The sequence below is a fragment of the Bombina bombina genome, chromosome 2 (assembly GCF_027579735.1).
Source record: "Bombina bombina isolate aBomBom1 chromosome 2, aBomBom1.pri, whole genome shotgun sequence".
Taxonomy (NCBI): Eukaryota; Metazoa; Chordata; class Amphibia; order Anura; family Bombinatoridae; genus Bombina; species Bombina bombina.
Window position 1 is genome coordinate 350,574,250 of NC_069500.1, and position 15,356 is coordinate 350,589,605.

The window sequence follows — 15,356 nt, forward strand, 5'->3', positions numbered from 1 at the left end:
ACCAAGAGAACAAAAAAAAAATTGATAATAGGAGTAAATAAGAAAGTTGCTTAAAATTGCCTGCTCTATCTGAATCATGAAGGTTTATTTTAGACTAGACTATCCCTTTAACAATGTCAAATGCATTTTTCAACTGTATAATGTTTTAATGAGATTTTGATTATGCACCAAGAAATTTAGTTTTTCTGAACCCCAGTAAAAGAATATTGTAGGAAAAAAAAAATACAGAGGAGCAACTATTATTAGGCATGGGTAAACATTTTGTGGTTTAAAGGGACAGTTTACTAAAATGTTTTTTCCCCTTTAATGTGTTCTGATTAATGCATTTTACCTACTGGAGTGTATTAAATAATTTACAAATAGCTAATTTACTTTTATTTTGTAATTTAAAATATCTCATTTTGCCTGTTGTATTTCCACCTACTTAATATTTGTGTTCTTAACCCCTTAATGACCACGCCGTACCTTGTATCCTCCCTCTCTCCAGCTGGCCACTGTAAATAGCCCCATAGAAAGACTGTTGCTGGTCCTTAAGGTGTTTAAATACTGGTTACAAGAAAACTATGTAATCAATAATATTGCTCCTAGTGGGGGCAATGACAGAGAGGTACTGCAATGTTCATTTCCTAAGATATGGTGGCCAGCAGGAGGAGGCAAAGAGCACCACAGCAAAGCTGCTATATATGTCACTTCCCTTACTCATAATCCCCAGTCATTCTCTTTGCCTGCGGTGCAAGGAGGAGGTGATGTTTTGGTAGAAACAGTAGGTAAGGTTTCTGATCCTGAGGTGGCTAATCATAGTTTTTCCTCTCAGAAGTCTGAGGATGAAAATCTTTCGGGTGCATCTGAGGGGGGAAATTTCGGACAGGCAGTATAATTCCTTATGCTGAAGTTGTGTCATTCAGATTTAAGCTGGAACACCTCCGCTTGTTACTTAAGGAGGTTTTGACTACCTTAGATGACTCCGATACTACTATTGTTGTTAACCCTAAGAAGTCTAGTAAGTTGAACAAGTATTTTGATGCTCCCTCTGCGGCGGTGGAGGTATTCCTGTTCCTGATCGTGCTTCTGAGATTATTGCACGAGAATGGGAGAGACCTGGTATTCCTTTTTCTCCATCTCCTATTTTTAATAAGATGTTTCCTATAGCTGACTCTGTTAAGGAATCGTGGCATACGGATCCTAAAGTGGAAGGAGCTATTTACATTTTGGCTAAAAGGACCACTATTCCCATAGAGGATAGTTGTTCTTTTAAGGATCCAATGGATAATAAATTGGAGGCATTATTAAAGTAAATGTTCACCAAGGTCTTCCGTGGCAGCCAGCGATGTGTATTGCTACTTTTACCAGTGCTGCAGCTTACTGGTTTGATGCCTTGTCTGATTATATTCAGACAGATACTCCTCTTGAGGAAATCCATGACAGGATTAAGGCTCTTAAATTGGCCAATTATTTTATTACGGATGCGTCCTTATAGGTCATTAAACTGAGAGCAAAAATATTTGGTTTTGCAGTTCTAGCTCGCAGAGCCCTTTGGTTAAAATCCTGGTCTGCAGATGTTTCTTCTAAATCTAAGTTATTAGCTATTCCCTATAAGGGTAAGACCTTGTTTGGGCCTCACAGGAGGATAGGGATCTTTTCTTCCTCAGGATTGAAAGAATTGGCAGAGAGGACGTCAGAGTAATTTTAGATCCTTTCGTAACTTTGGAGGTAAACCCTCCGCTTCCTCTTCCAAGCAGGAACTATCCAAGTCTTCCTGGAAGTCTGGTCAGTCTTGGAACAAGGGGAAACAGTCTAAGAAGCCTGCGGCTGACTCCAAGTCAGCATGAAGGGTCGGCCCCCGATCCAGGAATGGATCCGGTAGGGGGCAGGCTTTCTCAATTTGTTCAGGCTTGAATACGAGATGTCCCAGACCTGTGGGCCGTGGAAATTGTATCTCTGGGTACAAGATAGAATTCAAGACTTTTCCTCCCAGAGGCAGGTTTCTTCTCTCAAGATTATCTGTAGACCAGATAAAGAGAAAGGCGTTCTTAAATTGTATCAAGGACCTTTCTGCTGTGGGAGTTATAGTTCCTGTTCCTCCGCAGGAACAGGGTCTGGGTTTTTATTCAAATCTGTTTGTGGTTCCCAAAAAAAAGGGAACTTTCAGACCTATTTAAGACCTAAAATGTCTAAACAAGTTCCTCAGAGTACCTTCCTTCAAGATGGAAACTATACGTTCCATTCTTCCCTTGATCCAAGAGGGTCAGTTTGACAACCATGGACTTAAAGGATGCGTACCTTCATGTTCCTATTCACAGGGATCTTCACAAGTTTCTAAGGTTCACTTTCTTAGACAATCATTTTCAGTTTGTGGCTCTTCCATTCGGTCTTGCCACAGCGCCCAGAATTTTCTTAAAGGTCCTGGGGGCTCTTTTGGCAGTTATCCGGTCTCAGGGCATTGCAGTAGCGACTTATCTGGATGACATTCTGGTTCAGGCGCCGTCTTTTCAACAAGCAAACTCTTATACGGAGATCTTGTCTTTCCTTCGTTCCCACGGTTGGAAGGTGAATCTGGGAAAAAGTTCCCTGATTCCAGCCACAAGAGTAGTGTTTTTGGGGACCATAATGGACTCCCTATTAATGAAGATATTTCTGACGGAGGTCAGAAAAACAAAGATCTTCGACTCCTGTCTTGTCCTTCAGTCTTCCCTTCGGCCGTCAGTGGCTTTATGTATGGAGGTTATTGGTCTGATGGTAGCTTCCATGGACATCATTCTGTTTGCTCGGTTCCATCTCAGACCTCTGCAGTTATGCATGTTAAGACAATGGAACGGGGACTATGCGGATCTGTCTCTGCAAATAGTTCTGGATCAGACGACAAAGGACTCTCTTCTGTGGTGGTTGTCTCAGGAACACCTCTCCCAGGGAACTTGCTTTCACAGACCTTCTGGGTGATCGTGACCATGGATGGCCAGCCTTCTAGGTTGGGGAGCAGTTTGGGGGTCGTTGAAGACTCAGGGTCTCTGGACTCGGGAGGAGTCAGTTCTCCCTATAAACATTCTAGAGTTGAGAGCGATTTTTTTCAATGCTCTACTGGCCTGGCCTCAGTTAGCCATAGCCCGGTTTATCCAGTTCCAGTCGGACAACATAACATCCGTGCCGTACATCAACCACCAGGGGGGAACTCAGAGTTCCTTGGCCATGACAGAGGTGGCCCGGATAATCCAGTGGGCGGAATCTCACAACTGTTGTCTTTCTGCAATCTACATCCCAGGAATGGACAATTGGGAGGCGGATTTTCTGAGCCATAAGACCTTTCATCCGGGGGAGTGGGAACTCCATCCGGAAGTATTTTCCAGTTTAATCCTCAATTGGGGGCAGCCAGAACTGGATCTCATGGCTTCTTGGCAGAATGCCAAGCTTCTGAGGTACGGCTCGAGGTCAAGGGATCCACAGACTTTCTTGATAGATGCTCTGGCAGTTCCTTGGAACTTCAGTCTAGCATACATATTTCCTCCGTTCGCTCTCCTGCCAAGAGTCATTGCTCAGATCAAGCAGGAGAGGGCATCGGTGATTCTCATAGCGCCGGCATGGCCTCGCAGGATCTGGTATGCAGATCTAGTGGAAATGTCGTCTCTACCTCCATGGAAACTCCCTCTGAGGATGGACCTTCTACTTCAGGGTCCTTTTTCTTCAAATCTAGTTTCTCTGAAATTGACTGCTTGGAGATTGAACGCTTGATTTTATCTAAGCGTGGGTTTTCAGAGTCATTTATTGAGACCATGATTCAGGCTCGTAAGCCTGTGACAAGAACAATTTACTATAAGATATGGCGTAAATATCTGTATTGGTGTGAATCTAGAGGCTACTCTTGGAGTAGAGTCAGGATTCCTAGGATTTTGTCTTTTCTTCAGGAGGGTCTGGAGAAGGGTTTGTCAGCTAGTACTCTGATAGGTCAGATTTCTGTGTTGTCTATTTTGTTGCATAAGTGTTTGGTGGATGTGCCAGACAAGCAATCTTTTTATCAGGCCTGTGTTTAAACCTGTTACTCCTCCCTGGAGTCTTAACCTTGTTCTTAGTTTTACAGTGGGCTCCGTTTGAACCTATGCATTCCTTAGATATTAAGATGTTATCTTGGAAGGTTTTGTTTCTTGTTGCTATTTCTTCTGCTCTGAGAGTTTCGGAACTCTCAGCTCTGCAGTTTGATTTTCCTTATCTTATTTTTCATTCTGATAAGGTGGTTCTATGTACTAAGTTAGGTTTCCTACCTGAGGTTGTTTCAACCAAGAATATTAATCAGATTGTGGTTCCTTCTTTGTGTCCTAATCCTTCTTCTCCTAAGGAGTGTTTATTGTACAACCTAGATGTTGTGCATGCATTGAAGTTCTATTTTCAGGCAACTAAGGACTTTCATCAGTCTTCTGCTGTTTGTTTGTTTTTCTGGGAAGTGAAAGCTACGGCTACTTCTCTTTGGCTAAGGAGTATTATTTGTTTGGCCTATGAGACTGCTGGACAGCAACCTCCTGAGAGAATCACTGATCATTCCACGAGGGCTGTTTCTTCTTCCTGGGCATTTAAAAATTAAGCTTCTGTGGAACAGATTTGCAAGGCTGCAACTTGGTCCTCTTTGCATACTTTTTCTAAGTTTTATAAATTTTATACTTTTGCCTCAGCTGAGGCTTCTTTTGGAAGAAGGGTTCTTCAAGCGGTGGTGCCTTCTGTTTAGGTCTACCTGTCTTGTCCCTCCCTTATCATCTTTGTCCTCTAGCTTGGGTATTGATTCCCACTAGTAATTGACGATTCCGTGGACTCACTATATCTTAGAAAAGAAAGCATAATTTATGCTTACCTGATAAAATGTATTTCTTTCCGGATATGGTGAGTCCACGGGCCACCCTTTATTTAAGACCGTTATTTTTTCTAAAACCTCAGGCACCTCTACACTTTTGTGTTATCTTTTTTCCATTTTTCCTTTGGTCGAATGACTGGGGATTATGGGTAAGGGAAGTGACATATATAGCAGCTTTGCTGTGGTGCTCTTTGCCGCCTCCTGCTGGCCAGGAGTGATATTCCCACTAGTAATTGATGATTCCGTGGACTCGCCATATCCGGAAATAAATAAATGTTTCATGTAAGCATAAATTATGTTTTCCATTGTTCTTTCTAAGTATTGACTGTTGAGTAATCTGTTATTAAATTTTAAGAAAGACTTTGTGTAAATAATTAGACAGATAATATAGAATTTGGTTTTCCCTACAAGCCCAACACATTATATTTAGCAGACACCGCTATTTAATATACAAAAAGAAACCTTAAAGAAACAGTTTCCCATACATTTTAAACTCTACAACTTGTAAAACAAGTAATTGAACACACATTAAGGGGAAACCAAGTTTATAGTAAACTATTGCTTTAAAAGTATTCTTGCAAACTTGTTGTTATATAGTTCTCCAGACACCTACCAAGGTATGCTCTTTAACAAAATATGCCAAGAGAACATATTCAATGTGATAATAGAAGTAAATTGGAAGGTTGCTGCTTGTTTTTGTTTTGAATGCTCTGCCTAAATCCCTTTCAGTCGATCTTTTGTGAAATCAAATTTTAAAGTGACCTAGATGTTGTTGTCTTTGCTTATTTCTACTCCTTTCTGCATGCAAGGCAAACTGGTGCTGTGCCAAACATTTTGATTATTATTTCTCATTTCCAAGTACTACATTTTATTGAGAAACCTAGACTTAGAATCCTATATTTAGGTGTTCTAGGACAAAACACTTAAAATGTCTGATTACCAATCAAAGATGCTGGTTAAAGGGACATTCCAGCCAAAACTGGAATCCACATTAGCAAAAAAGCTTTTAATAAAAGCTATAATTGTTTCCAAAGTGTATTTAAGTATGCACCGTGCACCAGCATTTTAAACACATCACTTGCTCAGAGAGCCTAAGGTTCTTGTATCATCTGCTAATAACTTAACTTGTTAATTGCTGACATGATACAAGTCTCACTGGCACTCTGAACAGCTGCAGTATTCAAAATGCTGGTGCACTTAGAATATCCAGCTAGGCTCTACATGCTTGTGCAGAGAAAAATATTAACACTAAAACAGTGATAACTTTTACTAGAAGCATTTTTGCCAAAACCTGTATATTGCAAATATGTTTCTATACAAAGATGTAATTCATTGCGAGACAATGTGGATCTTTTGGGAAGTTTGGCAGATTTGTACTTCCGAATTGGTGATAATAAAAATGCCATCTTAAAATTTGAGCAGGCTCAGATGTTGGACCCATATCTCATTAAAGGTGAATAATTCTACTTAATTTTGTTACTATTCAAAATTAAACTTTCATGATTCAGACAGAGCATGCAATTTTAAGCAAGTTTCTAATTTACACATGATCAATTTTTCTTCGTTCTCTTGGTATCTTTATTTGAAAAAGCAAGAATGTAAGCATAGGAGCCGTCCCATTTTTGGTTCAGCACCTGGGTAGCACTTTTTCTGATTGGTGTCTAAATGTAGCGACCAATCAGCAGGTGCTGAACCAAAAATGGGCCGGCTCCTAAGCTTACATTCAAATAAAGATACCAAGAGAACAAAAAAAAAATTGATAATAGGAGTAAATAAGAAAGTTGCTTAAAATTGCCTGCTCTATCTGAATCATGAAGGTTTATTTTAGACTAGACTATCCCTTTAACAATGTCAAATGCATTTTTCAACTGTATAATGTTTTAATGAGATTTTGATTATGCACCAAGAAATTTAGTTTTTCTGAACCCCAGTAAAAGAATATTGTAGGAAAAAAAAAATACAGAGGAGCAACTATTATTAGGCATGGGTAAACATTTTGTGGTTTAAAGGGACAGTTTACTAAAATGTTTTTTCCCCTTTAATGTGTTCTGATTAATGCATTTTACCTACTGGAGTGTATTAAATAATTTACAAATAGCTCATTTACTTTTATTTTGTAATTTAAAATATCTCATTTTGCCTGTTGTATTTCCACCTACTTAATATTTGTGTTCTTAACCCCTTAATGACCACGCCGTACCTTGTATCCTCCCTCTCTCCAGCTGGCCACTGTAAATAGCCCCATAGAAAGACTGTTGCTGGTCCTTAAGGTGTTTAAATACTGGTTACAAGAAAACTATGTAATCAATAATATTGCTCCTAGTGGGGGCAATGACAGAGAGGTACTGCAATGTTCATTTCCTAAGATATGGTGGCCAGCAGGAGGAGGCAAAGAGCACCACAGCAAAGCTGCTATATATGTCACTTCCCTTACTCATAATCCCCAGTCATTCTCTTTGCCTGCGGTGCAAGGAGGAGGTGAAGTTTTGGTAGAAACAGTAGGTAAGGTTTCTGATCCTGAGGTGGCTAATCATAGTTTTTCCTCTCAGAAGTCTGAGGATGAAAATCTTTCGGGTGCATCTGAGGGGGGGAATTTCGGACAGGCAGTATAATTCCTTATGCTGAAGTTGTGTCATTCAGATTTAAGCTGGAACACCTCCGCTTGTTACTTAAGGAGGTTTTGACTACCTTAGATGACTCCGATACTACTATTGTTGTTAACCCTAAGAAGTCTAGTAAGTTGAACAAGTATTTTGATGCTCCCTCTGCGGCGGTGGAGGTATTCCTGTTCCTGATCGTGCTTCTGAGATTATTGCACGAGAATGGGAGAGACCTGGTATTCCTTTTTCTCCATCTCCTATTTTTAATAAGATGTTTCCTATAGCTGACTCTGTTAAGGAATCGTGGCATACGGATCCTAAAGTGGAAGGAGCTATTTACATTTTGGCTAAAAGGACCACTATTCCCATAGAGGATAGTTGTTCTTTTAAGGATCCAATGGATAATAAATTGGAGGCATTATTAAAGTAAATGTTCACCAAGGTCTTCCGTGGCAGCCAGCGATGTGTATTGCTACTTTTACCAGTGCTGCAGCTTACTGGTTTGATGCCTTGTCTGATTATATTCAGACAGATACTCCTCTTGAGGAAATCCATGACAGGATTAAGGCTCTTAAATTGGCCAATTATTTTATTACGGATGCGTCCTTATAGGTCATTAAACTGAGAGCAAAAATATTTGGTTTTGCAGTTCTAGCTCGCAGAGCCCTTTGGTTAAAATCCTGGTCTGCAGATGTTTCTTCTAAATCTAAGTTATTAGCTATTCCCTATAAGGGTAAGACCTTGTTTGGGCCTCACAGGAGGATAGGGATCTTTTCTTCCTCAGGATTGAAAGAATTGGCAGAGAGGACGTCAGAGTAATTTTAGATCCTTTCGTAACTTTGGAGGTAAACCCTCCGCTTCCTCTTCCAAGCAGGAACTATCCAAGTCTTCCTGGAAGTCTGGTCAGTCTTGGAACAAGGGGAAACAGTCTAAGAAGCCTGCGGCTGACTCCAAGTCAGCATGAAGGGTCGGCCCCCGATCCAGGAATGGATCCGGTAGGGGGCAGGCTTTCTCAATTTGTTCAGGCTTGAATACGAGATGTCCCAGACCTGTGGGCAGTGGAAATTGTATCTCTGGGTACAAGATAGAATTCAAGACTTTTCCTCCCAGAGGCAGGTTTCTTCTCTCAAGATTATCTGTAGACCAGATAAAGAGAAAGGCGTTCTTAAATTGTATCAAGGACCTTTCTGCTGTGGGAGTTATAGTTCCTGTTCCTCCGCAGGAACAGGGTCTGGGTTTTTATTCAAATCTGTTTGTGGTTCCCAAAAAAAAGGGAACTTTCAGACCTATTTAAGACCTAAAATGTCTAAACAAGTTCCTCAGAGTACCTTCCTTCAAGATGGAAACTATACGTTCCATTCTTCCCTTGATCCAAGAGGGTCAGTTTGACAACCATGGACTTAAAGGATGCGTACCTTCATGTTCCTATTCACAGGGATCTTCACAAGTTTCTAAGGTTCACTTTCTTAGACAATCATTTTCAGTTTGTGGCTCTTCCATTCGGTCTTGCCACAGCGCCCAGAATTTTCTTAAAGGTCCTGGGGGCTCTTTTGGCAGTTATCCGGTCTCAGGGCATTGCAGTAGCGACTTATCTGGATGACATTCTGGTTCAGGCGCCGTCTTTTCAACAAGCAAACTCTTATACGGAGATCTTGTCTTTCCTTCGTTCCCACGGTTGGAAGGTGAATCTGGGAAAAAGTTCCCTGATTCCAGCCACAAGAGTAGTGTTTTTGGGGACCATAATGGACTCCCTATTAATGAAGATATTTCTGACGGAGGTCAGAAAAACAAAGATCTTCGACTCCTGTCTTGTCCTTCAGTCTTCCCTTCGGCCGTCAGTGGCTTTATGTATGGAGGTTATTGGTCTGATGGTAGCTTCCATGGACATCATTCTGTTTGCTCGGTTCCATCTCAGACCTCTGCAGTTATGCATGTTAAGACAATGGAACGGGGACTATGCGGATCTGTCTCTGCAAATAGTTCTGGATCAGACGACAAAGGACTCTCTTCTGTGGTGGTTGTCTCAGGAACACCTCTCCCAGGGAACTTGCTTTCACAGACCTTCTGGGTGATCGTGACCATGGATGGCCAGCCTTCTAGGTTGGGGAGCAGTTTGGGGGTCGTTGAAGACTCAGGGTCTCTGGACTCGGGAGGAGTCAGTTCTCCCTATAAACATTCTAGAGTTGAGAGCGATTTTTTTCAATGCTCTACTGGCCTGGCCTCAGTTAGCCATAGCCCGGTTTATCCAGTTCCAGTCGGACAACATAACATCCGTGCCGTACATCAACCACCAGGGGGGAACTCAGAGTTCCTTGGCCATGACAGAGGTGGCCCGGATAATCCAGTGGGCGGAATCTCACAACTGTTGTCTTTCTGCAATCTACATCCCAGGAATGGACAATTGGGAGGCGGATTTTCTGAGCCATAAGACCTTTCATCCGGGGGAGTGGGAACTCCATCCGGAAGTATTTTCCAGTTTAATCCTCAATTGGGGGCAGCCAGAACTGGATCTCATGGCTTCTTGGCAGAATGCCAAGCTTCTGAGGTACGGCTCGAGGTCAAGGGATCCACAGACTTTCTTGATAGATGCTCTGGCAGTTCCTTGGAACTTCAGTCTAGCATACATATTTCCTCCGTTCGCTCTCCTGCCAAGAGTCATTGCTCAGATCAAGCAGGAGAGGGCATCGGTGATTCTCATAGCGCCGGCATGGCCTCGCAGGATCTGGTATGCAGATCTAGTGGAAATGTCGTCTCTACCTCCATGGAAACTCCCTCTGAGGATGGACCTTCTACTTCAGGGTCCTTTTTCTTCAAATCTAGTTTCTCTGAAATTGACTGCTTGGAGATTGAACGCTTGATTTTATCTAAGCGTGGGTTTTCAGAGTCATTTATTGAGACCATGATTCAGGCTCGTAAGCCTGTGACAAGAACAATTTACTATAAGATATGGCGTAAATATCTGTATTGGTGTGAATCTAGAGGCTACTCTTGGAGTAGAGTCAGGATTCCTAGGATTTTGTCTTTTCTTCAGGAGGGTCTGGAGAAGGGTTTGTCAGCTAGTACTCTGATAGGTCAGATTTCTGTGTTGTCTATTTTGTTGCATAAGTGTTTGGTGGATGTGCCAGACAAGCAATCTTTTTATCAGGCCTGTGTTTAAACCTGTTACTCCTCCCTGGAGTCTTAACCTTGTTCTTAGTTTTACAGTGGGCTCCGTTTGAACCTATGTATTCCTTAGATATTAAGATGTTATCTTGGAAGGTTTTGTTTCTTGTTGCTATTTCTTCTGCTCTGAGAGTTTCGGAACTCTCAGCTCTGCAGTTTGATTTTCCTTATCTTATTTTTCATTCTGATAAGGTGGTTCTATGTACTAAGTTAGGTTTCCTACCTGAGGTTGTTTCAACCAAGAATATTAATCAGATTGTGGTTCCTTCTTTGTGTCCTAATCCTTCTTCTCCTAAGGAGTGTTTATTGTACAACCTAGATGTTGTGCATGCATTGAAGTTCTATTTTCAGGCAACTAAGGACTTTCATCAGTCTTCTGCTGTTTGTTTGTTTTTCTAGGAAGTGAAAGCTACGGCTACTTCTCTTTGGCTAAGGAGTATTATTTGTTTGGCCTATGAGACTGCTGGACAGCAACCTCCTGAGAGAATCACTGATCATTCCACGAGGGCTGTTTCTTCTTCCTGGGCATTTAAAAATTAAGCTTCTGTGGAACAGATTTGCAAGGCTGCAACTTGGTCCTCTTTGCATACTTTTTCTAAGTTTTATAAATTTTATACTTTTGCCTCAGCTGAGGCTTCTTTTGGAAGAAGGGTTCTTCAAGCGGTGGTGCCTTCTGTTTAGGTCTACCTGTCTTGTCCCTCCCTTATCATCTTTGTCCTCTAGCTTGGGTATTGATTCCCACTAGTAATTGACGATTCCGTGGACTCACTATATCTTAGAAAAGAAAGCATAATTTATGCTTACCTGATAAAATGTATTTCTTTCCGGATATGGTGAGTCCACGGGCCACCCTTTATTTAAGACCGTTATTTTTTCTAAAACCTCAGGCACCTCTACACTTTTGTGTTATCTTTTTTCCATTTTTCCTTTGGTCGAATGACTGGGGATTATGGGTAAGGGAAGTGACATATATAGCAGCTTTGCTGTGGTGCTCTTTGCCGCCTCCTGCTGGCCAGGAGTGATATTCCCACTAGTAATTGATGATTCCGTGGACTCGCCATATCCGGAAATAAATAAATGTTTCATGTAAGCATAAATTATGTTTTCCATTGTTCTTTCTAAGTATTGACTGTTGAGTAATCTGTTATTAAATTTTAAGAAAGACTTTGTGTAAATAATTAGACAGATAATATAGAATTTGGTTTTCCCTACAAGCCCAACACATTATATTTAGCAGACACCGCTATTTAATATACAAAAAGAAACCTTAAAGAAACAGTTTCCCATACATTTTAAACTCTACAACTTGTAAAACAAGTAATTGAACACACATTAAGGGGAAACCAAGTTTATAGTAAACTATTGCTTTAAAAGTATTCTTGCAAACTTGTTGTTATATAGTTCTCCAGACACCTACCAAGGTATGCTCTTTAACAAAATATGCCAAGAGAACATATTCAATGTGATAATAGAAGTAAATTGGAAGGTTGCTGCTTGTTTTTGTTTTGAATGCTCTGCCTAAATCCCTTTCAGTCGATCTTTTGTGAAATCAAATTTTAAAGTGACCTAGATGTTGTTGTCTTTGCTTATTTCTACTCCTTTCTGCATGCAAGGCAAACTGGTGCTGTGCCAAACATTTTGATTATTATTTCTCATTTCCAAGTACTACATTTTATTGAGAAACCTAGACTTAGAATCCTATATTTAGGTGTTCTAGGACAAAACACTTAAAATGTCTGATTACCAATCAAAGATGCTGGTTAAAGGGACATTCCAGCCAAAACTGGAATCCACATTAGCAAAAAAGCTTTTAATAAAAGCTATAATTGTTTCCAAAGTGTATTTAAGTATGCACCGTGCACCAGCATTTTAAACACATCACTTGCTCAGAGAGCCTAAGGTTCTTGTATCATCTGCTAATAACTTAACTTGTTAATTGCTGACATGATACAAGTCTCACTGGCACTCTGAACAGCTGCAGTATTCAAAATGCTGGTGCACTTAGAATATCCAGCTAGGCTCTACATGCTTGTGCAGAGAAAAATATTAACACTAAAACAGTGATAACTTTTACTAGAAGCATTTTTGCCAAAACCTGTATATTGCAAATATGTTTCTATACAAAGATGTAATTCATCTATGTGCATTTAAGTTTAGACTGGAATGCCCCTTTAAGTAATAATTTGATTGTAGTAGTTTGCATTTTGCAAAGTAAAAAAAACAACTCTTGGCTCCATGTGAGTGTAAGAAGCGAGGGGTGGTGGTTGCATTGCACGAGGAAGTCCCTGTGCAGTAGTATATGCCAAGGGGGGGGGGGGGGGTCAGGAACCTTATTAATCAGTATAGCTTATTTAGACTGGGTGAGGTAATAATTAGAGAGAAAACTGATAACCTTATTACCAATATGACACAGCAGCTAAGGCTTTTTGTTTTTGTTTCTTTGTTAAATATACAATAGCTGTTGTGTCCCCAAATTGTTTAAGAGCTTTAATATTATTGTTCCTTTTTCTGTTTTATAGCTATATGAGTTGCAGCAATTTGTATGTTTGTATTTATTTTTTATATAAGGAACTGACTGACCACTGGTAGCTTCCAATATCAAGGCCATGTTGTACAGGTTCATGCCACAAACAGATTTTTTTTTTTTTTTTACTTTTTTGTACAATTTTCCAATTAAAGGCATGGTGAAGTTAAAATGAAAGTTTAATGGTTTAAATACAGCATTACAGCATGTAATTGTAAACAGCTTTACAGTTTGCATCTATTATATAATGTCCTTAATTCTCTTGCTATCCCTTGTTGAAAAGCATACCTAGGTTGGCTCAGGGGCAGCAATTCATTACTGGAAGCTAGCTGCTGATTGGTGGCTGCCTATATATGCCTCTTGTCATTGGGTAACCTGATGTGTACAATTAGCTCCCAGTAGTACACTGCTGCTCCTTCAACAAAGGATACCAAGAGAATGAAACCAATTTGATAATATATGTAAATTGGAAAGTTGTTTAAAATTCTAACCATGAAAGAAAATATTTGGGTTTCATGCCCCTTTTTTAAAGTGACTTAAAAGTGCAAAAAGAAAATGTGCTAAGGTGTTAAAGCATTTTTTTTATTGCACTTTTTCTTGCATTTACATATCAGTTTAACCCCTTTGCAGGGTTTAAAGGCAGCTTTAGATCAGGAATTCACTACTGGAATCTAACTGAACACAACTGATGAGCCTATGACAAGAGGCGTATGTGTGTAGCAACCCAGTCCCCAGCTAGCTCCAAGTTCTTTGATACTCCTGATTCTATATAGGTATGCATTTCAACAAAGGATACCAAAAAACAAAGTAACTGTTATAACAGGAGTAAACTGAAAAGTTTCTTAAAATTGCATGATCTATATGAACCAATAATGTTTAATGCTGAGTTTCATGTATCGCTATCCATTCCCTAGTTATATTTAAAGGGACAGTTGAATGCAACAATGACGCATTCTAATGTAGGGATTGCTTATCATAGGTCACTATGGGTTAGATTACAAGTGGAGCGCTAATTTATTGCACACTTGTAAACGGGCTGATTTTCTTGATTACGGGCGCACAATGAATAAACCAACCATTAAAAGTGGCTCACGGGAGCAATTAGCAGTTATAAAATTATAAATGTCCCCCAATTGCCCCCAGAATGAAGTGTGAGGTCCCTTTTTGTTTAAATAAAATTATAGCATCTTTATTTTTTATTTTTTTTAAGACTGCATGAAGCAGTTTTTAAAGGGACAGTCTAGTCAAAACTAAACTTTCATGATTCAAATATGACATGCAATTTTAAACAACTTTCCAATTTACTTTTATCAAATTTGCTTAGTTCTCTTGGTAGTATTTTTGAAAAGCTAAACCTAGGTAGGGTCAAACTGATTTCTAAACCATTTAAAACCGCCTCTTAGCTCAGAACATTTTGGAAAGTTTTTCACAGTCAGACAGTACTAGTTCATATATGTCATATAGATAACATTGTGCCCACTCCCATGTAGTTATTTAGGAGTCTGCACTGATTGGCTAAACTGCATGTCTCTCAAAAGCACTGAGATAAGGGGGCAGTCTGCAGAGGATTAGATGCAAGGTAATTACAGAGGTGAATATATATTAATATAACTGTTGGTTATGCAAAACTAGGGAATGGGTAATAAAGGGATTTTCTATCTTTTTAAACAATAAAAATTCTGGTCTAGACTGTCCCTTTAAGTGTTTAAAGTGAGTGTGTCTGGGTTGTTAGAAAAAAACAAAAAACTGTACTGAAAAGTGCCTTTACATTGCGTTCTATGGGGACTGTTTTTTTTTTAATCATTTGCTTATTTTTTTAAGTTTCCCATGTTCTTTTTTTCTCTTTAACATTCACATGTTAAATGAGATGGTGTGATTTCAAGATGCAAAAAAATACTGTAATCCTCTCTCCTCGTTATCCAGGAATGGATATTTATGGGTACTTACTGGCAAGGGAAGGACGTCTTGAGGATGTGGAAAATCTCGGCTGTCGCTTATTTAATATATCTGACCAGCATGCAGAACCCTGGGTTGTCTCTGGGTATGTGATATATATTCATGTCATCTGAAGCCCTCTAGCTCACATGTTATAGGAAGAGCACAATAGATGAAGCCTGGAGTACTTATTCAGCTTATTTAATAAAAAAATAAAAAAACACTTTTTGAGATGTGAACAGTGATTGCATAAATCTCATGTGACTTTATATGGCCATTCTGTATTGAACTGTATTCATTAATA

General features: G+C 39.8%; 1 protein-coding gene across 1 annotated transcript in view; it reads left to right on the forward strand.

Annotated features, from left to right (window-relative positions):
* Window positions 1-15,356, forward strand: part of ANAPC7 (anaphase promoting complex subunit 7) — a 72,623-nt gene that overhangs the window by 26,320 nt on the left and 30,947 nt on the right. The window contains exon 7 of the mRNA XM_053701731.1: window positions 15,041-15,158. Within this exon, the coding sequence (XP_053557706.1) occupies window positions 15,041-15,158 (118 nt within the window). The remainder of the gene's footprint in view (window positions 1-15,040; window positions 15,159-15,356) is intronic.